The 21,985-nt window shown below is 61.5% G+C and overlaps 1 protein-coding gene across 1 annotated transcript; it reads left to right on the top strand.

Moving 5' to 3' along the window:
- The first annotated feature begins 1,087 nt into the window (after positions 1-1,087).
- On the top strand, positions 1,088-21,877 carry SAMD11 (sterile alpha motif domain containing 11). Its single transcript, XM_039248402.1, has 14 exons — positions 1,088-1,958; positions 3,152-3,243; positions 7,192-7,373; positions 8,747-8,797; positions 12,812-12,936; positions 16,061-16,150; positions 16,325-16,459; positions 18,391-18,553; positions 19,633-19,748; positions 19,978-20,056; positions 20,140-20,654; positions 20,891-21,015; positions 21,387-21,497; positions 21,610-21,877. Exons 1-14 carry the CDS (start codon positions 1,442-1,444, stop codon positions 21,853-21,855), a joined length of 2,547 nt encoding a protein of 848 aa, XP_039104333.1. The 5' UTR covers positions 1,088-1,441; the 3' UTR covers positions 21,856-21,877.
- Positions 21,878-21,985: the final 108 nt, after the last annotated feature.

Raw genomic sequence — 21,985 nt, 5'->3', positions numbered from 1 at the left:
GTGGACATGGATGTAGCAGGTTCCTCTTCCCCAGACCAGCTTATAATAGGGAACAGAAAGGTTCTGAAGTGCACAATCCCACATTCATTGGTCCCTCTCTTCCTCCCTACATCCCCCCACCCCCACTCAGATTGGGTCCAGCCCACCTTCCTGCCCCACACCATGGCTCAGATGTTGTCTGTCCTGGTGTCAGACAGCCTGTTAGAGCAGCTGTATGACATCAGCAGAGGTACTTGACCTCTCTGTGTCTTACCTTCCTCGTCTATAAAATGAAGCAAGGAAAACTCATTGAGATGATCAAGTGAACTAAGGCATGTAAAGTGCATAGTAAGGTGGCAATAACTGACAGAATTGTTGTCGTTGTTATTCACAGAGCATGAAGCCTCCCCAGTACATTTGCTGAGGCCACACACCACAAACCCACAGCCTCACACCCTGCAAATGCAGAGACCACCCACGCCCGACAGTAGTGCCCACCACCCACCGCTGCTGTGCAAACACTCCTACCCAGAGCCGCCACGCAAGCAGGTGGTCCCAGATCACCGATCCTTCCTGCGCTAGGAGCCCACTCCGGGTCCTGGGCCCGCCCCCTCCCCACGTGCAGTCCGGGACTCCAGCTGCGCCCAGTGACTTCCTCAACAACGGCGCGATGCGAGCGCGCAGCTTCTCGCTAGCAGACGCCCCTTCGCACACCGGGACTCCCTTTCTCCTATCCTCGTCCACTCGGGAATAGGGCAAGGGCGCATGCAGCCCCGTCCCGCCACCCCCCGCCACCAGCCGCGTGAGCCCAGTCGGCCGTCACGCACCCCCTGCTGGAGCCCGCGCCCGCCCGCCCGCCGCGCCGGGGCCGTTTAAATGGGCCAAGTTGTGGCGGCGGCGGCGGCGGCGGCGGCGGCGGCGGCGGCGGCGGCGGCGGCGGGAGTCTCCCAAGTCCCCGCCAGGCGGGCGCGCGCCAGTGCACGCGGGTGCGCGGCCGGGGAGGTGGGGCGGCGGGGCGGCGAGGCGGGACCGGGTCCTGGGACCCCCGGGCAGGGCGGGGCGAAGGGCCGGAGACTTGTCGACTCCACCGCCAGGCTGGGCCCGGCGGGCAGTCCGGCGAGCGGGGCGCGGGGCCGCCTCAGGGGGCGCGGGCGCAGGTGGCCCGGCGCCCTGTGGAGCCCTGGGGCTCCGGAGCTGCGGCGTTCGGCAGGTCGATAGGGGATCGATAGCAGCTCCCGCGGCACCATGACTCGGGCAGCCGAGGCCCCGCCAGCCGGCCGGGAACCGGTCCGAGGTGGCCTGGCGGGCGGCGCGGCAGCAGGTGCTGGGGTGCAGTAGCGGATAGGGCGGGCGCGCGGCCAGGCGACTCCCGGGCCCCCAGCCCTCGAGATCCAACTCCAGCCCGGGCCCAAACAAGTTGCTCCGGCGGCGGAGAGCCAGGCTACGGGGCCGCCGGCCCGCCATGCCGGCGGTCAAGAAGGAGCTCCCAGGCCGCGAAGACCTGGCCCTGGCTCTGGCCACCTTCCATCCGACCCTGGCCGCACTGCCTCTGCCGCCGCTCCCAGGCTACCTGACACCACTGGCAGCCGCGGCCGCGCTGCCCCCGGCCGCCTCGCTCCCCGCCGCGACCGCCGGCTACGAGGCGCTGCTGGCTCCGTCACTTCGCTCCCCGCGCGCCTACCTGAGCCTGCACGAGGCCGCCCCGTACCTCCACCTGCCCCGGGACCCTCTGGCCCTCGAGCGCTTCTCGGCCACCGCGGCCCCAGCACCGGATTTCCAGCCGCTGCTCGACAACGGCGAGCCGTGCATCGAGGTGGAGTGCGGCGCCAACCGCGCGCTGCTTTACGTGCGCAAACTCTGCCAGGGCAGCAAGGGCCCGTCCATCCGCCACCGCGGGGAGTGGCTCACACCCAACGAGTTCCAGTTCGTCAGCGGCCGAGAGACGGCCAAGGACTGGAAGCGCAGCATCCGCCACAAAGGTGCGGCCGCGGTGGGGGCGCGGGCCGCTACCGTCCCTCCCCTGCGCTCCCCGAGGACCCCTGAGTCCGGACCCCCTCATTCTGCCACCGGGGAGACTCCCTCTCCGCCCAGAGAGGGCGCTGCGGCTCCCGCGCTGCCGCAGGGACACTCCACCCCCAGCCCCCCCGCCCGAACTGGCCCCCTCCCCGCCCCCCGCCGCAACACGGTCGCCTTGGTGGACCCAGGCAGAGCGCCCTCGGCCTCCACCGCCACCCAGCTTGGGCCGCGGTGCCCTGGGCTCCCGGCTGCACCCGAGCCGACCCCTCCTCCCACTCGGAAGGTCTCTGCGGGATCCCTGGGCATTGCGGCTCAGGGGAAGTTTACGGGAACTCGGGAGCCTGCGGGAGGCCGGCTGGGCGGGACCCACTTCCCTCCCGGGTCGGCGAGCCACCCGGTTCTGGCGGGAGTGGAGGGACACACATGCGGCCGGGCTGCGGGCGGGAGCTGGTGGAGGGGACGCGAAGGTGTGTGAGCGGCGCAGGCAGGTGGGGGCCGCGGGGCCGCGCGTCGGGGCGGGGGCGCGCGCGGAGCTGGAAAGGCAGCTGGGCTGGAGGCAGCCTGCTTGGAGCGTTCAGGAGTCTGGCTCCGAGGGCGTGAGGTGCGGGCGCCCGAGGAGGGAAGCAGGGGAGGCGCGGTGAGCTCCAGGCGCGGGAGTCGGGGGTCGTTAGAAAGTTAGGGACCGGGTGGCGCTGGGTTTTGGGGTTCGTGGCTCAGCTGTGGCTGCCCTCTTCCCGCCGCGGGGTCAGGCTTAGTCCCGGGTCCTGGCGGTGCCGTTCACCTGCGCGAAGGATCGACCTTCTCGGGCCCCGTTCCCAGTTCCCGCAGACCGGCTTGGCTTGAGAGGGTAGAGCGCGGGAGGGGAGACACAGTGCGGGGGGCGAGGGGAGGAGGCCGCCCTTGGTCGGGGGAGGGCGCTCGCCCGGAACTAGAGTTTCTGAGCTCTGCAGATCCCCGTGGCGTCCGCGAGGGTGGGGTGGGCGGCAGGGCCCGGGTGGTGGGTTCGGAAGTGGGACTGAGGTGGTTGTTCGGACGCGCGCAGGGAGGGGGAACCGGCCTTGCAGCTGACTGCGCCCCGAAAGCGTGCCCGCGTGCGCTGGCTCTTTCTGTGCCCAGCCCTGCTCTCTCACTGGTCCTGCCTTGGCTCTCCTTACAGGAAAAAGTCTGAAGACGCTTATGTCCAAGGGGATTCTGCAGGTGCACCCTCCGATCTGCGACTGTCCGGGCTGTCGAATATCCTCCCCGGTGGTGAGATGTGGGAGAAAAGTTGGGGCTTTGGGGTCTTCTTTCTCCCCTGCGGAGCTTGTACCTGTTTTCTAGGATCCAGAGTCCTAACCCCAACCCTGCCTGGGTGCAGGAGGGAGCCCCTGAAGAGCAAACAAGGGAGACTTTGCTTTGGGTGGGTACCCTGGGGGAGCCCTCTCCCCTTTGGATGCAGGGCCTGATCATGCCTATCTTGGAGCCACTTGAATCCTAGAAGCTGCTTCACTTGAGGTCCTGGGGACAGCCCAGGGTGTGAAGGTCTCCTCCCTGGACAGTGTGATCCAAATGTGGTCTGGGGGCCCTGCCTTGTCACATGTTGGGGGGGGGGTCCACTGTGTCATCTGGCTCAGGCTAGGAGAGAGGCTGGTCCCAGGGTAACACTTGTTCTCAGATGTGACAGTGTTGACTGGCCTGGATGTGCATTCTGGGGTGGTTACAGCTTAGCTGTGACTGACTACCCTGTGTCTCTGGGATGCCAAGTGCTAGACCTCTGCTGGACAAGCCTCTGGATGTGCAAGAGAACCTGAGGATAGAACCCAGTTAGGGGCAGAATCTGAGCAGTGAAGGCCGTTAGTGTCAAGAACTGGGGTTGGAGGCCGATGTGGGGCCCCCAACCCAGTGCAGACATATACTGATGCTCTCATTGGTCTAGGGGAGCAGCAGAGATTGGGGTGCCGTGCCTGCCCCTGAAGCACTGTCTTCCATATCACATGTCCCCCAGGCAGCAATAGTTGGAGGATTGATCTGAAGAGGAAATTGTTTCTTGGGAGGAACTAGTTTTGAGCTGCTGGGGAAGAGCCCATTAGGGCTCTGGCTCCTGGCGGTGGTTAGGGTTTTGCTGCTAATCCTGGCACCATCAGCAGCACCCTCTCACGGGAAGGGCTGAGAGAGGACCCAAGACACCACCTTCAGCTTCTTTACTTTAGACTGGAAGGTGGAAGGAGGTAGGGACGCCTTGGTGTCCTTGTGGACCCTGGAGGTAGGTGAGCTGGGGAAGCTGGGAAGCCACAGACACATCTGTGAAGACAGACACCAGATCAGACACACAAGTTGGACAGGGGAAGAGGTTACAGCCACGCCTCACCTGCGTACCTACCCCACACACCTGCCTGACATGGGCTTGTCACCAGAGTATGTGTGCTCAGGCAGCCCACCTCCTGCCCACTGCCATGCTACCTGCCTGCTGCAAGAAGGTGAGTTCCCTCTCCACATAGGCACCTTTTCAAGCAGCTGGTACTGGAGAAGAGTCCTCTGGGCACCTTCCAGGCTGGCCAAGTTTCTCTTTGGGTCAGAGGGGCCCAGCCTCTCCCAGCCCACCCTTCCAGAGGCTTCTCACAAGAGTGTGGGGTACAGGTGGCCTGAGCCCAGTGTCAGTTTCCCCAGGACACTGCTTGGGTTGCGGGCAGGGTGGGTGGGTAGGTAGACAGGGATGAGGCCACAGCCTAGGTCCGCCTACTTATCTGGGGCTCCCAGGTCGCTGCCCGACAGGAGGGATGCCTCGGACCTGGGCCTGCCCCTCCTGAGCCCGGCCCCTCCAAGGCCTATCGCTGTACGCCACCCTTAGGAAGGAGCTCCACAGACCCCTTGTCTTTCCAGCCCCCACCTTTGCCACGTAGAGATTGCCTTCCTCCATCCCCCACAGCCAGGTCAAAAGCTGTGCACACACTTCACAGTCACAGATACTCCAGGGGCAGAACATGGGTGTGCACGTGGCGCAGGGATCATGCAGTCATGCAAGCTGGCTTTCATGTACCCACCCTCGCACTCTGAGGAGCCGGTGCCTGACTAGGGGCAGAGGCTTGGCACCCAGCTTTCAAATCTGGGCTGCTCAGCAAGGGCTGAGGTCTTGGGTGTGCACGGGAGGCAAGTGCGTCCCCTGTCTTTGGCTGGGGTCAAGACTGCCCATCCTGGTCCCTCTTCCGCAGCTGCCCTTTCACAGGAGCCACCCCAGGCCAGCATAACTGGTCAGGCTTCATCCCAAGTGGCAGTCTTAGAGTTCTCCTTTCCCTCTCCCTTTCCTCTCCTACAGATGAGAAGCAGAGGGAAATGCATTTCCTTTTCTTCTTGAGAGAATAGTTTAATTAAAGCAGAAAGGAGAGGAGGTCCTGGTGCTTGGGCTATAATAGGTTAGAGAAGGGCAGAGCTGAGTGCGACTTCCCAGCATGCACACTTCAGACAGGCCAGGGGCTGTTGAAAACACTCCCCCTGAAGCCCACTGGCTGGCACAGAGAGGCACAGGGACCAGACAGACAGTCACACCTACAGCCTCACCCACTCTCCACTATTGCCAATAGAGCACGGGGCCAAGGCCAGGGTCTCAGAAGGGGCCACAAAGCAGGCCCTTTCATCTTTCAGGCCTAACCCTCAGACTCCATTGCCCACCCCGCCCCAGGGCTATCCTGTGTACCTCACTGAGTGTGATGCAGGGAGGAACACGGCGGGTGTCCCCAATGGATTCATAAGGGCAAGAATGGGGGAGACTGGCTCCTGGAGTCTGGGGGCGGCGGGCTTGGGGGTTGGGGGGCAGTGATGGGGGGAGAAGACTAGGGCTCCCTGGCGCTCTTGGCACCACCGCCCAGATCTGGAGCTTGGGCGGCTGGGTCTGAAGGGACCCTTACTCTGGAGGCCAGGACTACTGTGGTGGTTGCACAGCTGTCCATTAGGTCCAGGATGACACTGGCGAGGCAAGACCCTCCTTCACACCTTCCTCCTCAGGCTCATGGGCTTGGTGGCCTCGTCCTGGCAACAGGGAGAGGGTGTCTGAGGAGGCCTCGGTAACTGAAAAGATGAGAATTAGATAATCCCAAGGTCCCTGCCGCCTCCCTGAAACAGCAACCTGTTATTAAATAAGAAAAGGCTTCCTGCCCACCAAAAAATAATCAATAACTTTTTTCTTCCACTGGGGCAGCAGGGCCTTTGACACTGGAGGGAGCCATGGTGTAGAGGGACCTTGCCTGTCACACGAGTGAGGGGTGTGTACCCACTGGTGTGTGAACATGCTCTGAGCATGGACAAGCTGCGTGTGGAATGCTCCCCACGACTGCGCACAGGACACGCCTTCCTGCCCTGGTCTAGCACGCAGCACACACACGCATTCCACACGCTCACGACAGAAGTCCAGGGAGGGGAGAAGTAGGTGTTGTAAAAGAAACTGAATCTCTGTTTCTGACCCAGAGGGTGGGCCCCGAGTGGGTCCACAGGTCTGGGCTAGTAAGGGCTCCCCACCAGGTGACCTGTGAACCCCAGGACTTCAGTTTGCAAGGAGTCAGCAGGCTCAGGCCCCAGACTCGGGCTTCACACCACCCCTGAGCCGGACCTTGTATGGCTCTCAGAACAGAAAAAGGACTTGGCATCGGTGGGGGGTTCACCCAGGAGCTGTGTGGGATTGTCTGGCGAACAAATGCGGACAGTGGTTACCGCACGTTGAACAAGCGACAGAACACAGACCTGCTGCGTTGTGTGGGTGCTCACGGCCTCTTGGGGCTCCCGGGAGCCAGGAGAGCTGGGGCTGGCCTCCAGGTGGACATCCCTGCACTCAGGGTGATCGCCTGTGGAGGGAGCTGGGCTGGAGTATGGAGTCTGGACAAGGCAGTGTCCTGAGCAGCCTGGCCAGGGCCCGCAGCCCTTCACTTCACCCCTCTCCAGGATGGCATGGAGCAAGGAAGGTGGTCTGTGGAGGGGCCGCTGACCCAGGCCTCATCTCTGCTCTCGTCTTTGCCTCTGGCCACTGGGGCTCATGTGGACCCTGGGGCCTGTACTGCAGGCTAGAAGCACCTTTGCAGGGCCAGTGATGGTCCCCATTTGATCTCCGTGGTTGCTGCGGGAGCTTCTGTCACCCAGGCCCTGCCCGGAGGTTGGGCCTGGGGTGCAAGCTACCCAGGAGGCTGAGGGTCCCGTGTCAGCCTAACCTTCCTCCCCTCCCTCCCTGCCCAGAACCGGGGGCGGCTGGCAGACAAGAGGACGGTTGCCCTCCCCACCGCACGGGTCCTGAAGAAGGAGCTGACCCCCAGCTTCGTGGCCAGCGATGGTGACGGCGACGGGAATGGCCTGGCCTGTGGGCGGCGGCCAGGCTTGAAGCAGGAGGGAACCCCACCTGTCCGTATCATGAAGAGAAGGTACTTTTACCGACGGCCGGGTGGGAAGGCGCACAGGCTCTGGCTGTGGTGCTGTGGAGGGACGTCGAGGCTGGGGCCTCCCGGCAGCTGAAGGCCAGGCCGGGTGAGGGCCCTTTGCCCTCAAGACAGGGGCCAGTTTAGATTTTCATGTCTTGCTATCTGCTGAACCCCTCCATGCCGCAGGACCATAGTGAGAACCCACTCTGCCCCCACTCAGAGGGAGGGGGTCGACGTGGTTCTGTGTGAGGAAAGAAGGAGGCTGGGTCAGGGGCTCTAGAAGGAGGGCAGTCACGAAGACCCGGGAAGGGATGGCCTGGCGCCACCACAGCTGGATGGCGAGGAGGGAGCCGAGCAGACCCTCTCTGGGAGCAGCCCCTGACGCACCCGTGCTCATTCTCCTTGGCAGGCAGCAGCTCTCCTGGCTTCTCACCGTCCCTTCCCGGCTTAGGGTCACTCTTCCTGACTTCCCACCCTCTCCCCTCCTGACAGGCACCTCCCTCTGTCCACCCAGCTCTTCATCCATCCATCCATCTATCTGTCATCTGTCCATCCATCTGTCTGTCCATCCAGCACAAGTCACACATCCCCAGAGTCTCAAGGCCTTTTCTCTTCTCACCTAGTCTTTTAACATGTTCCAGTTTCTCCTACCTTCAAATAACCCTCCCAGCCCCCCAACAGCCCCACTCCCCAGCCCCCAGACCCCCACTTGCTAAGTTGACACACCCACACAGGCTTCCAACCACCCTCCCTCAGCCTGAGGGTCTTTCTGGGAACACTGCTGTGGGTGAGGGCATAGGCACAGGGCAGAGCTGTTTCCTCACGTGACCTGTCGTTCTGGCATCCCTCCTACCTACGATGTGTGGTGGTCACTTTCAGGAGGCAGACTGGTAGCACCTGGGACCCGGGCAGCTGCACCCACCTGGGCTGACACTGGACCATTGGTGCTAGTGGCAGCCATGGCCCTTGCTCTGTGCCCTAGTGCCAGCCTGGCCGAAGCAGCTCTAACGACAAGCGATTTGGGTTCAGTCATATGGCTCCTGGGCAGAAGAAGCCTCAGCCCACCCTGCCCCCTCAGCACAACGTGGCGGCTCTTCTGGGTTCAGTGCACCAAGGGGCAGAGATATGGCAGCCTTGATTCCGTCCTTCCCAATTTCCTTGTCTCATGAGACCAGGAATTGGCTCCTACCCTATGGTTCTATCCAGCCACCGGCTGGTTGAGCTGGTACCAGAAGCCACAGGAGACAAAGCTGAGCCAGCCCAGTTCCCTTGGGGCCAGTGCTCTGGGGCAGGTGAGGGCCATGCCACGCCCATCTCCCGGTGTTCAGGTGCTAGTTCCTGGAGGCCGCTTTGACCCTCTGCTTCTCTCCTTGCAGAGTCCACACCCACTGGGACGTGAACATCTCCTTCCGAGAGACGTCCTGCAGGTAGGGTCCGGGTCTGGGCCAGGCTGTACATGGGCAGGATGGAGCCTTGTTGCTCTATTTCCCCCGGGTCTGCTCTCTAGCCTCCCTCCCTCCCTTCCCTCCTTACTCTGTGGTCTGTCTGTCAACTTGTGCCCAGGCCTTGACAGCAGCACAGGTGTGGGTTCTGGGCAGCCCAGTCCTGGAGCCAGAATGCACTCCCCCTCCCACATGAGACTGGCCATTTGAGTCCATCTGCCCAAAGATGAGGCCATGACCTCTCCCTGTCACCCTCCCAAAGACCCACCTGGAGGTGAGAATGGTGATGTGTGCATGAGATCTTATAGGATGCATAGGCATTTACTAGGGAAAGAGGAAGTCTGCAAAGATATGAAAGAAAAAGGGAAGGGGATGTGTGGGATGGGGGGTGTTTTGGGGGCAGCTGGCAGGTCTGACTCAATTGAATGCTAAAGAACTTTGGATGCTGAGCCTGTAGGGTCCTCCAAGCAGCAAGAAGCCACCAAAAGTTCTTGAGCAGAGGAGTGACAGAGTGTTTTGATGGGGTCCTTCTTAGAGGCCCTGCCCAGGAGGCTGGAGGTTTGCCCCAGTACACGGCACTTGAGGCTGTGGAAGCATGATGGAGGGCAGTGGGGCTGTAAACCCAAGACTTAGTACGGAGAGAAAATGAGAGGACCTGATGAGGAGGTTGGGGGGCATGGAGAAGGCCCAACTTCCAGGTTCCAGAGGGCCAGAGGATGGTCAGTCTGTGGATGAAGCCCAGGCTGAGGTTTCTGGTTGTGGAGTCAGGTCTTACCATGGGGTTTGCAAGGAGGGCAGAGGAAGGGGCCAACCCATCAGGTTAGGAGCTTGCCCTCCCCACTCCCAGGGTGGCCCTGTACCGTATGTGTTCTTATTTACATCTCTGAAAATGTTTGGGTCCTAGAGCTGAATTACAATAAAAACATCTTCAATCTTATTTCCACCTCATTCTGGAGTTGCCCACTCAACTGATCATTTTTATGAACCGTCATGAACATTGATGACATTTTATGAGCCTTTTACTTGGGAAGCTACAGGATAAATTTGTCAGTGAAGCTTATAGGGAACCCAAGGGAGGTTCCTGCATTCCTAGAATGACTCCTCCTGCCTGCAGCCCCCTCCTCACTCACCCCTGGCCTTGTAAAGTGAGAGAAGGTCCCAGGTGACCAAACACAGGGGGCCCGTGGTAAGAGGCCAAGTCCAAGTGCATATGGGCTCCTTCACTCTTGCACAGGCCCTAGAGGTGGCTGGGATGACTTTCTGGATTTTACCAGTGGTGAGATTGCAGTTTTGGGGCAGAGGCATAGCATGGTCAAGAGGACTTAGGGCCCATCTGCCCATCCGCCCCCTGCCTGCTGATGCAGCACCTCGGCATCTGGCCAGGCACACAGCCCAGCTGCCCTTACACTGCCCCCACCCCAGCTCTGTCTTTGTCTCTTCCTGGCTCCTTTTGGCCCTGTCCATCTGTCCTTCATCTCTAGTCTCCTGTCTATTCTCTAGGCTCTGTCCCTTCATCTCTCTGCTATTCTCATCCTTTCTGTCTCTACATCATCCATCCATTCGATAGTGCCTGTCTGTTCATATGTCCTCATCTCTTACTCTCCATTTGTCTGTCTGTCTCCATTCATTGGTCTTCATCTGTGTGTTCATCCATCTGTCCATCAGTTCCATCCACTGGCCCACCTGCCTGCTTAAAACTCCCACTTCAGTGGCCATGCACCCCAGGCAGCAGGCAGGAGATATGGTCCCTGCCCTCCTGAGGCCCCTGGATTGGCTATGAAATGAGCAAGGACTTGACAATATGACAGTCGCCGAGGGAGCCTGGAGGAGCCCAGGGTGCCCCTTAGAGGGAGGTTGGGTCCAAGGCGCCGGACCCTTCTCCCTCACCCTCGTGGCATACCCTCCTCCATGTAGCCTTTCTGTCACTTGGGCTCTCCCTCCTCACCTGACACACAGCTCCACTCCACGGTGCCACAGAGAGCCTCCCAAGTCCCTTAGGGGCTTTGTCCCTTGTGCACAGCAGGATGCAGAGGGTGTTTTCATGGTCATGGGAACTTCATACTTGGGAGGCCAAACGCAAGGTTTATGCATTTTCACCCTGGCGTTTCTTTGTAGTTCTTTATATAAAACCTGGCATAATTGGTTGAGTGAGTGGTCAGATGGCTGAACGTTTTCCAGGGCCAGGCCAGGCTGTCTTGGGGCCTATGGAATAAACCCCCAAGGCAGAGAGCAGGGGTGTGGTGGGTGGCAGTGTTCTGATTCCCACTAGGTCTCACTTCCATGGTGCCCCAGCACCACTTGAGTGCCTGAAAAACCGACCTGTGGAGTGAAAGAGCTGATGGCCATGGTGGTTGGGGGCGGCGGGGGTACAGTCCCAGGTCCCTGTGTGGCATGAACTGGACTAAGGGTTCATGGGGAACAAATTGATGGGCCCTGTCCTCACCCACCCAGTCTGCCGGGAGCTGGTTCACTTCCTGTAGGAGCTCTGGGGACACCAGAATTGGATCCCCTCAGGGAAGCACTTGCAGGCAGTCTCTAGACACCCCTCCCCCCCAGTGCTGAGGACAGCAGTTCTCTCCTCAACACCTTCGCATCAATGAGGATGATGGAGGGATGAGAATTGCTGCCAATTAATCCCATAAAGTACTTACCCCACCCCACCTGCACTCCTGTTTGCTGGGGGGGGGCGGGGGGGGCGGGGCGCTTCTCTCCTCCTGGGAGAGGGTGTGGGGGTGGGGAGAGAAGCCACATCTGGGTCTCCCAGAAGGCTCTAGAGCCCAGCCCTGGAGTCTTTGGGGGCTGAAACTGATCTGCTTAGGGGCCAGCCTGGATTAGCCTACTCCAGCCGCCCAGGCCAGGGGGGCTGGGGGCTACTTAATGAGGTTTAGGGTCGGTGCCCAGGTCACTCCGTGGAGGCCCTCTAGCAGTGGCCCAGCTGGGAGGCTGCTCTGTTACAGGTGGGCCAGGGCACAAGGGTCCTGGGGAGGGTGGGGCGCCCAGAGCCCTCTCTGCTCCTCTTCTGTTCTATCTTGACTTCCTGTCGCTCCAGGCTGTATCTGTGAGGTGGCAGGCAACCCTTCTCTGTGCCAAGAACATCAAGGGCAGATGGGGTAGGGGGCCATTTACACACACAGTTGCACTGAGACCTCACTCCATCTTTTCTTGGGACTCTGTAGGATTTAGCTGATTTAGCAGGAAGAGGAATGAGGAGACAAAAGAGTTAAATACATGTTTATTCCAGGCCCACACGTGCCTGGTGGCAGAGGCTCTTAGCTGGAAGCCTTGGGGAGAGCAGAGGGTCGCGAGCACATCGGGAGGACCAGGCTCCCCATTCACGTTGGACGTCTGTGTGTGTGTGTGCGCGTGTGTGTAGGTGCGTGCTCTCGTAGGCCCGTATGTGAGGGTGCACGTGCCCCTGTGTGTGCCCACATTTCATGGGCTGCAGGACTTTGGTCTGAATCTTGGTTTCCTTATTTGAAGAAATTGGGGGTCTGTGGGTGGTTACGAGTTTTAGTTGAAATAGTGCGTGCAACTTCCTTAATAAAGCAGCTGGCACAGTAGTTAAGTGCTAGATAAGTGGTCTGTGTGCGTCTGGCAGTATGCGTCCTCTCTGGACACCGGTCCTCATGAGCAGACACCCCCTTGTCTGGTGATTGCTCCGGTCACTCTGGGGAAAGCCCGGCAAAATTGAGTTGCGCTCCTGCGCTCTGGGGACTGTGGCGGGGCCCGAGTGTAAGGCCCCACGCCAGGCAGACACTTGGCAGGTCCTAGTGGTCTTGGGTGGGGCTGGATAGGTCACACCCTCTAGATGTGTCCTCAGAGACTGGCTGTGGGGCTGCCCACATGCGTGCCACAGAGAGGTGTGCAGGAGGCATTGCACACTTATATGTTGTCCTCGGGCTCTATGCGTGCCCACACTCGAGCTCAGGCATTTGCGGTGCCCAGCACTGGGCACACAGCCTCTTGGGGTCTCACCTTCACTGTCTTGCTTCACTGCAGCCAGGACAGTGACCTGCCCACCCTCATATCCAGTGTCCATCGCAGCCGCCACCTCGTTATGCCCGAGCATCAGAGCCGCTGTGAATTCCAGAGAGGTGGTGTGGAGATTGGCCTGGGGGCCGCAGGTGAGGAGCTGGGGGGGGGAGAACAGGGTCGCCAGGGCCACCACAGCTCCGCCTGAGGACAGCCTGCCCTGCCACCCTCCCAGTGTCTCTGCTCGGCAGCTCTGGATGCCGCCACCCCCAGCAGCCTTGGCTGGCAGCCAGGGAGGCCAGCGGAGGCGGGAGGTGGCAAGGCCGGCTGTCCCCTGGGGCTCCATGTGATGGTAATTGTGTTAATCCCGGCCAGCTGGGCAGACAGGAGGCAGAGGCAGTGGCTCCACCGTGGCTGCTTCTGGGGTCGGCTTGGAGTGGTTAAGGCCACTGCTACCCCCTTCCCATAGGAGCAGAAGCAGGGAGGACAGTCAGGGATGTGCAGGCCTCACAGAGGCTCAGAAATGCACATCCTGAATGGCTCACTTGAGGGCTGGGACATACTCTACAAGCATAAGAGTGCCCACCAATCCCATGGAGCACAGGCACCTGGAAGAAAGAGGTCCATTGCCTAAGAGATGGGGGACCGCTGCAGGGGTGAGGCAGGAGAGTGCTGGCTCAGAAGCTCCTGGGGTCATCTCAGAGGGTCATCTCAGAGGGACGGCTCCTAGAGGCGGCAGGAGTTCAGAGGGAGGGGCAGCTGGGGGACACCACCCTCCTCCAGAGGAGTAGCCCAGAGGGGACTTGACTATAAGGCTTTGCTGCAGAGAAGGGGAAGGAGGGGAGGTAAAAGCAGCTGGCAGGGGTCCCTTGAAGTCCTATGGACCCTGGGCAGGGAAGTTTCCAGCAGTGGCTAGAGCTCTCAGAAAGGCTGGGGAGAAGAAGGTCATCCCCCATTAGTGCCCCCAGGCGTGCCTGTGCCTGGGAAGGCCTTTGTGGGGTGGGTGTGAGGGGGCTGCTTCTGGAGCCTTGTGGGAGGCGGCTGAGCAGGCAGCTGATAAAATCTAATTGCCCCATCGATCCAGCGGAGTGGCGGGAGCCACACAGTGATTGAGATATTCTGAGCCAGCAGGCCCTCCCCGTGCTGCGCGTATGCACGGAGACCTCCTCACAGTTTACCGCACGGGCGTGCATGTGCGCCCTCCTCCCAGCTGGGCTGCGTGCTTGGGGGCCTTAGTGTGGCCCCGCACCCAGTTCCCACCCCATGTCTGGGTGTCACTGTGCCATACACCTGTGTCCTCACTCTCACTTTATGCTGAGACGGGCGTGCAAGGGTGTCGGGGGTCACAGGTGCTCTGCGTGGAGTCACATGTGTGCACCGTGTCCAGGTTTTGTCAGAGATCACCCTCTCCTCGGGGCCGCAGTCCCCCATCGGCTTCTACAGTTCCTGTGGGCCCTTCAGGGGACATTTGCCTGCCATCACCTCCTCTTGCTTCCGCAGGAGCTGCTTGTCAGTCTCATTCCCACAGCCACAGCCCTGGTCCTTCCCTGGATCCTGGACAGGGAGGGCCATGGAGGACTGTGGGGGGCTCAGCTGGGGTCCGTGCTGGCATCTTACGACTGTGGGTCTTTGAGTGAATGTGGCCCTCATCAGGGGCCAGTGAACCCCCCAGATCTCCATGGCAAGACCTTATGCAGCCACAGGGCCGGGTGTCACTGTGGGTCCTTCTGCCGCCAGCAGCACCTCCCCTAGACAGAAAGGAGCCCTCATCCCCCAACAGAAAGGGTAAGGGAAGGTTCCACTGTGGAAAATGGGAAACAGAACTCAGGGAAGTGAGGGTGCTGGGTTCTTTGCTAAACCCAAAAGGGGTGTGTGCAGGATGGGGTTGGAGCCAGCCCAAAGCCACCTCCCAGCCTGGCACAGCTGGATGTTGTGGCCCTCCTGCCCGCTGGGCCCTGATGCCCCAAGGCTATTGGGGGCTGGCCCTCATGCTGGTTGTGCCCCCTACCTGTCCTGCCAGGTCACTGAGGTGGGGACCCTTCAACCAAGCAGTGAGGGCCTCCTCTCCCAGGGCAGGGCCTGGGGTTGGGCTGCCGAGCCCAGGCCGGTGGCAGCGAGGTGGCTGAGATCAATAAGTTATTAGCACCATTCTGTCAGCTGTAAAGTGGAGATTGATCGGCCTCTCACTGCTGCCGCACTTCCCCAGCCTGATAAAAATGACAGATTAAGGGAATAAGAGAAAGGAATTAGGCCCTGGGAATTAGGCTTCTGGGAAGCCTGCCTTGCTGAGGTGTCTCGGCAGGCCTGGTTCATAGAGGGGGTCGCCCCCTCACCCCACCCACCCAGGCAGCCTCTCAGGTTAGAGAGGGGGCCAGAGCACCGGATCTGGCCTGGAGGCCAGCACTCTGGTGGGCCCGGGGGGACCAGGGCATCTGCTGAGCTGTTCAGTAGAGACCCCCACCCTGGGCCCTGAGCTCAGGAAGGAGGGGCTGGGATGGAAAGGGGCTGCCTTGGGGAGACAGAAGAGTATGCTTTAGATGTAGGACCTGAGAGAGGCCTTCAGGAGAGGAGTGGGGCCAGGCTGTGTACAGCAGGTGAGACTGCTCAGGGGTGTCCTCAGGAGCTCAGAGCCCGGCTGGGCAGGTAGGCAGGTATGTGACAGGCAAGGCCAGGATGCTGGCTTAGGCCTTCTGAGGGCAGCGAGGGGTGTGGCCTTGGTAGAGTTACCCAGGAGTTGATGTGGCAGGTGTGCCTGACCTTGGGGACTTCAAGGTGGGCTTGGGGGCCTGCTGCTTAGGGACTTCCCTGAGCAGGTGGACGCTAGGGGAGGGAAGGTGGTTTCCAGTCTAAACCAAAGCCTTCCATTCCTCTCCAGCAGAATGATCAGGAGGGACCATTAATTTTCGCAGGAGGCTAGTCTGGATGGGTAGGGGCAGCAGGGTGCCTGTGGAGCCCTAAGCTGCCGGCTGAGGCTGCTCCCACAAATCCCCCGTCACAGACACGTAGGCCCCAAAGCCCCAGATCAGAACTGTCCCTTGACCTGTCCAAAGCCTGGCAAGATGTCCTTGACTGAAGGCCTGGGACCCTGGGCTGGGAAAGGCTTTGACCTGGCCAGGACCCAAGGGCACCTGAGCAATGACAGACTTCGTTCTGCACTGAGCCAAGGCTGGCAGGGACTGAGGCCTGGGCTGGGTCCCTCCCTGCCCCTGGCCCTCCCAGCCTCCATCCCCTCCAAGCCCTGAGACACAGGATGGGGCTCACTCTACCCTCCCCTAGGTGACCTGTTGGGCAAGAGGCTAGGCCGCTCCCCTCACATCAGCAGTGACTGCCCATTGGAGAAGAAGGCACGAAGCAAGTCACCCCAAGGTGGGAACTCAACTTCGAGGTGGAGGGACAGGTCCCAGAGGAGGGAGGGAGGGATAACAGACCCTGCTGCTGGGCAAAATCAGCCCCACAGCAGGGTCCAGGACAAGGTCCTGCCTCTTTCCCATGGCAGTATCTGAAGGAGAATCCCCTCACCTTATGCTCCCCCCAACACAGAGACTCTGTTGCTGCCAGAACTAGGGCCCAGCATGGCCCCTGAGGATCATTACCGCCGGCTTGTGTCTGCCCTGAGTGAGGCCAGCACCTTTGAGGACCCCCAGCGTCTCTACCACCTGGGTCTCCCCAGCCACGGTATGTGCCCCCTCCCCATGGCATGATCCCCCACCAAGTGTATACCTACGTGTGCTGGGCTCTGGCTATCCCTGGAGGCCTCTGCTCAGTGTGAAAAGAGGCCCTGGGGTCTTTGGCTACTGAGACCAAAGCTGGGTTTGGATGCTGGTCTGTAGGCCCCTCAGTCTCTCCAAGCCCCTTGTAGGTGGGCAGTGAGGAGTGACTCTCCTCCTCCCTCTGCCCAGGCAGCCACTTGTTTGGGTAGATGTGGGGGATTCCCCAGCTCCATATCCCCATAGTCAACCCCCACTGTCTCCCAGACTCTAGCAGAGCCACGCCTCACTTGTGACACATAAGCACTGTCATTTCACAGGTGAGGAAACGGAGTCTGAGGTGAGCCCCAGTGAGAGTGGGAGGTGGGGGTCGAACCAGGCCCACCTGCCCCTCTCCAGGACATGCAGCTTCTCATTGTCCGCTGGTCCATATGCGGTAGGCCTTCCTACTCAGCTGTGTGAGCTTGTGCTAACCACCCCACCCGGGGTCAGCCTGGGCCTCTCGGCAGGAGGGACCGAGAGCAGGGCCGTAGTCAGGCTGGGACACCCAGAAGGCAGAGTGGGCAGCAATTGGGGTGTGGCTGCCAGGACCTCACTGGTGCTCAGGAGAAGCTCCAGCTGGAGGTGTGGTCCCTGCCCCACCTGGTTCCTCGCCCTGTGCTCTGTCCATCTGTCCTTCCTGCTTCTCATGGACACACGTTCACCCACCCACCAGCTGACACCCGACCAGCTGCGCCTTGGCCTGGCAGACCCCAGCCCACGGGTGCTGCCACGGGCTTGGCTTTTCCGGCTGGAGGCGGTGAGGGGTGCTGGGAAGGGGGCAGGACTTCTCCTTACACAAGGCACTGTCCCCCAGGGCAGTGAGGCACTGAGAGCCTGAATAATTCACCAAATGTTAATAATTTAAAAATCTTCCTTTTTAATTGCTTTCCCTGCCCTGCCTGGGGCCCGCTCGGCTGGCCTGCACGGGGGAGGGGGCGCCGGCCACCGGGGAGCAGCGCCGGGAGCCGGGCTGTCAATCATGGCCCTGCGCCGCCGCCGCCCCCGCCGCGGAGCCGACTGTAAATAACCGAGGCCGTCGGGCGGGCGCGGGGGCGAGGGGCCCCGCTGGGATCGATGCAGGCGGCCGCGCCGGCTGGGCTCTGCGGGCTGGCACCCGGCCCGGGCAGGGCCCACCTCCGCTTTTCGGGTAATTAATTTATAAACAGGCGGCGGCGGCCTGGGCCGCGGCTGGGGCTGCGCTGGGAGAGGGGTGGGTGGGAGTGGGGGAAGACTCAGAGGCCCGGCCCGAGCAGGATGGAGGGGCCCGGATGGGGAGCAGAGTGCTAGACGCCTCGAGCGTGCACTGTTACCAGGAAGGGAGTCACCTGGGCATCGTCTGTCCAGGGACGGAGACCCATTCCTACGCCTCCAGGAGCAGGCCTGTGTCCTCACTCTTGGGTCTTTGCACAACGCCATCCCTCAAGGCTCTCCGCAGCCTCGATCTCCATAACCTCCGAACTCCTGTCAATACCAACATTCAGGCACCACAGAATCCCCTGAAAGGGGGGCCTTTCCCTTCCCCCCACTGCACTTTGGTTACTGGCATCCCCACATCCCTTTCAAATGTGTACCTGCCCCTCTCTCAATACAGGTGAGTGCCTCCCAACCCCCATTCCCAGCACCATATAAAGCTAGTGGCACTGTAGGGGTTTGGGACTCCCCTGCCCTGTGGCCTTCTGTTCATCCTTTTGTCCCCATGACCAAACAGCAAGGTCGCTTTGAGGACATGCTCTCATCAGCTCCTGGTCTCCTTGGTGTCCTTGGCCAGTGTTCTCTGCTCACCAGGGTTGGGGTAGTGAGAGCCCTGGGGGAGCCTGGCCTCTGGGCCACCACTGACCACCCCCACCCCACTCCCAGATCTCCTGAGGGTCCGGCAAGAGGTGGCAGCAGCATCTGTGAGGAGCCCCGGTGGCCTGGAAGTCCACCTACCCTCATCCACAGCAGGTCAGCGTCGAAAGCAGGGCCTGGCTCAGCACCGAGAGGGCACCGTGCCAGCTGGCACCCCATCTTTCTCAGAGAGGTACTGGGGTGCCCACATCAGAAAAGGCCCCATATTCTCTTTGCTTGTTTCTCAGATACACCTAGCACCTGGTTTCTGCAGGTCACGTCCACAGCCTATATCTGCCTTCAATTGTGCACACTCTCCTCCCCCATCAAAGTCACACGCTGTCATGTTGGCACAGAGAGTGTGCCAGGCAGTGTGCTGGCTCTAGGTTCATGGTCTGCATAAGGGTTCCAACACCCGTGGAGCTGGTCAGAGGCCTAGAACGCTCCTGGAATAGAATGTGTGTGGGTGACCACTCCTCTGGGCAGGGTGCTAGGGGGACTGCACTTTCTGTTGAGCAACTGTGGGACTGGCTGAATCCAGGTGCTCCAGAAACAGCAGAAGGCTTTGCTCCCGCAACAGGTAGGTGAGGGGGCTAGTGGCAGATTGGGGGAGTCCGTGCAGAGGAGGGTGTGGAGGGAGCAGAAGGCAGAAGATGGGAGCAGCGCAAGGTCTGGAAACCCTGGAGTCGGCCGAGAGCTGGGGTAGGGACCCTCCCCCCCGCCCCCCGCGCTGGTCCACCTGCAGAGGCCAAGCGGTGAGCGAGCTACGGGGCGGGAAGGGCTGCGGCGGCTCTCGGAAGTCTCCTGCCGGGCCCCAGGGTACAACCCCTAACAACGCCGCGTCCCCAGCCCTCCGGCCCCCCACCCCCTGCCAGCGCTATTTGCAGCTGCCTCCACCGCCTCCAGGGTTGCAGCTAATTGCGCCCCCGCCCCCAGCCGCACAGGGTCCGTGGGGAGCGGGGAGGCGGGGGCCCGGCGCGCCCCGCGCGGTAATTACCGCTGCAGTCGCCGCCGCCCGCCGGGTCAGCGCCTCCGCGCCGCCGCCGAGATTAATTGGCGCCGCCAGCCGGGGGCGGGGGCGGCGCGCGACCCGGAGCCGTAACGAGCGGTGGGTGCATCGACCGCCCGCGGGGCCAGCAATTAGTAAAAGGCGGCGGCGGTGGCGGCGGGAAGGGGTGGGGGGTAGGGCGCAGGGCAGTTCCGGGAATAGAGGGGGCGCGCGGGGACGGGGCCTGGCCCTGCGGCGCTCACCGCTTACCTCGTCGTCCACAGGGAGCTGTCGCAGCCGCCCCCTTTGCTGTCGCCCCAGAATGCCCCTCACATCGCCCTGGGCCCCCACCTTCGGCCTCCCTTTTTGGGGGTGCCCTCGACCCTGTGCCAGACCCCAGGTGAGGAGCAGGCGGGTGTGCGACCCTGTCCTAAGGGGCTCGTGAGCGCGCACGCCGGAAGGCCGTAGGTGTGGGTGTATCCAGGTTTGCCGGTGACCGACCTGGTTTCCACGAGTGCTCGCGTAGTACCTCTCCTCCCCCCTGCCGAAGCCAAGGTCAGACCAGGTGGGCTTGGGCGGCCTTAGACCACTCGGCCACCTGGCCTCGTGGTCTGTCCCCTTCCCACCAGGTTACGGCTTCCTGCCTCCTGCCCAGGCGGAGATGCTCGCCCGGCAGCAGGAACTCCTGCGGAAGCAGAACCTGGCCCGGTAGGTGCCATGGCGACCGGTGAGGAGGTGGCGGCTTCGCCGAGCTACACGACCCACACCGCTGTTTGCTTTTCCTGGTCCAGACTGGAGATGTCGGCAGAGCTGCTGCGTCAAAAGGAGCTGGAGAGCGCTCACCGGCCGCAGCTGCTGGCGCCCGAAGCCGCCCTGCGCCCGGCCGACGGCGCAGAGGAGCTGCAGCGGCGCGGGGCCATGCTGGTGCTGAGACACAGCTCCGCGCCGCTGCTGGCCCTGCCCCCCCAGGGACCCCCAGGCCCCGGCCCCCCCACCCCTCCCCGGGAGCCTGTCCGCCGAGCCCCTCGGAAGGGGGGACCCAGCCCTGCCTCAGCCCACTCCAGTGAGTCCAAGGAGACCACCGGGGCTGGGCTCTGGGCACAAGATGGCTCTGAGGATGAGCCCCCAAAGGATTCAGAAGGAGAGGACCCTGAGATGGTGGCTGCTGGGGGCCAGGGCCCCACCCTGGGCCAAGCCCCAACTGGAGGGGCCAGCCCTGACGGGAAGGGGCTTCTCTCAGGGTCCATGCTGCCCCCTCCACTGCCCCTGGGCTTACCCTACACCGTCAGCCCCTACTTCCACACAGGTGGGCATCCCCTCTCCATCCTTTAGATTCCTCCATGGGGAGAAAAGAATCCTGGCTTCTCCCTCTCCCCCACTACCCCCACCCCAGTCTTAGGGAGGGGGTCCATGGGAAGAAAAAAAATCCCTTTTGGTGGTCAATCCAACCTCTGAAATATTTGGGCAAAGGTCAGCAGACAAGGGTGGGAACCTAGGAAAGAGCTGGCCATAGTCCCAGTAATACCGCCCCCCCCAACACAGGCACCATGGGGGGACTCTTCATGGATGGGGAGGAGGCCACAGCCCCTGAGGACCTCAGCAAGTGGACGGTGGACGATGTCTGCAGCTTTGTGGGGGGCCTGTCTGGCTGTGGAGAATATGCACCGGTGAGGGGGTGGGGGGACACCTTCCGGAGGTGGCTCTATGTTCTCCGTTCCCCAGTGCCGCTTCCCACTCCACATCTCCCCTCAACAACAGTGTGGGGAGGCGGGAAGATGCTGTCTGCATGCTTTCCCCCCTGCGCTCTGCCACATCAGTGGCTCTGCCTCCAACGCTGGCACATATAAGCTCAACACAAAGATCTCCCTTTCATTTGCAACTTTTTCTGGCAAACTGCACCAACAGCTTCTCTTGGCCCCTTCTCACTGGAAAGCCTTGAGGCAACCCCAGACACTCTGTACTGGGTGGGCTGGAGGGACCCAGCAGGGTGGGCAGGCACTGGTCCCAGCACTCAGGCCATGACTTCTCCCTACCCCAGGTCTTCAGAGAACAGGGGATTGACGGGGAGACCTTGCCCTTGTTGACCGAGGAGCACCTCCTGACCACCATGGGACTGAAGCTTGGGCCTGCTCTCAAGATCCGGGCCCAGGTGAGTACCAGCGGGGGACAGTAGTCTCCAAACAATGGTGGGTCAGCACTGAGGCTCTTTATGGCCGCAGGGCTGGCCCGGCAGGCCCCCACCTAGGCCCATCTCTCCGCAGGTGGCCAAGCGCCTGGGCCGAGTCTTCTACATGGCCAGCTTCCCTGTGGCTTTGCCACTACAGCCACCAACACTGCGGGCCGCAGAGCGGGAGCTCACCTCTGGGGAGCAGGCCCTGTCTCCGGCATTGGCCCCTTCCCCCTATGGTGGGGGGCACCCCCTTGCTGGGAGAGCCTCACCCAAGCAAGAGAATGGAACTGTGGCTCTACTCCCAGGACCTACAGACCCCTCCCAGCCTCTATGCTGAACTGGTGGCAGAACCACCCTGATCCCCTAAGCCCTTCAGGGCCAGCAGCTCTGATACAAAGAACCCACTCCACAGCTCATCTTCCTTTTGGTTTTGGATGTAAAAACAAAGATTTTTTTAAAAGGAAAAC

The sequence above is a fragment of the Hyaena hyaena genome, unplaced genomic scaffold (genome assembly GCF_003009895.1).
Source record: "Hyaena hyaena isolate Hyena2069 unplaced genomic scaffold, ASM300989v1 scaffold_308, whole genome shotgun sequence".
NCBI lineage: Eukaryota > Metazoa > Chordata > Mammalia > Carnivora > Hyaenidae > Hyaena > Hyaena hyaena.
The sequence above is the reverse complement of the archived record's forward strand: the minus strand, read 5'-3'. Positions and strand labels throughout refer to the sequence as shown.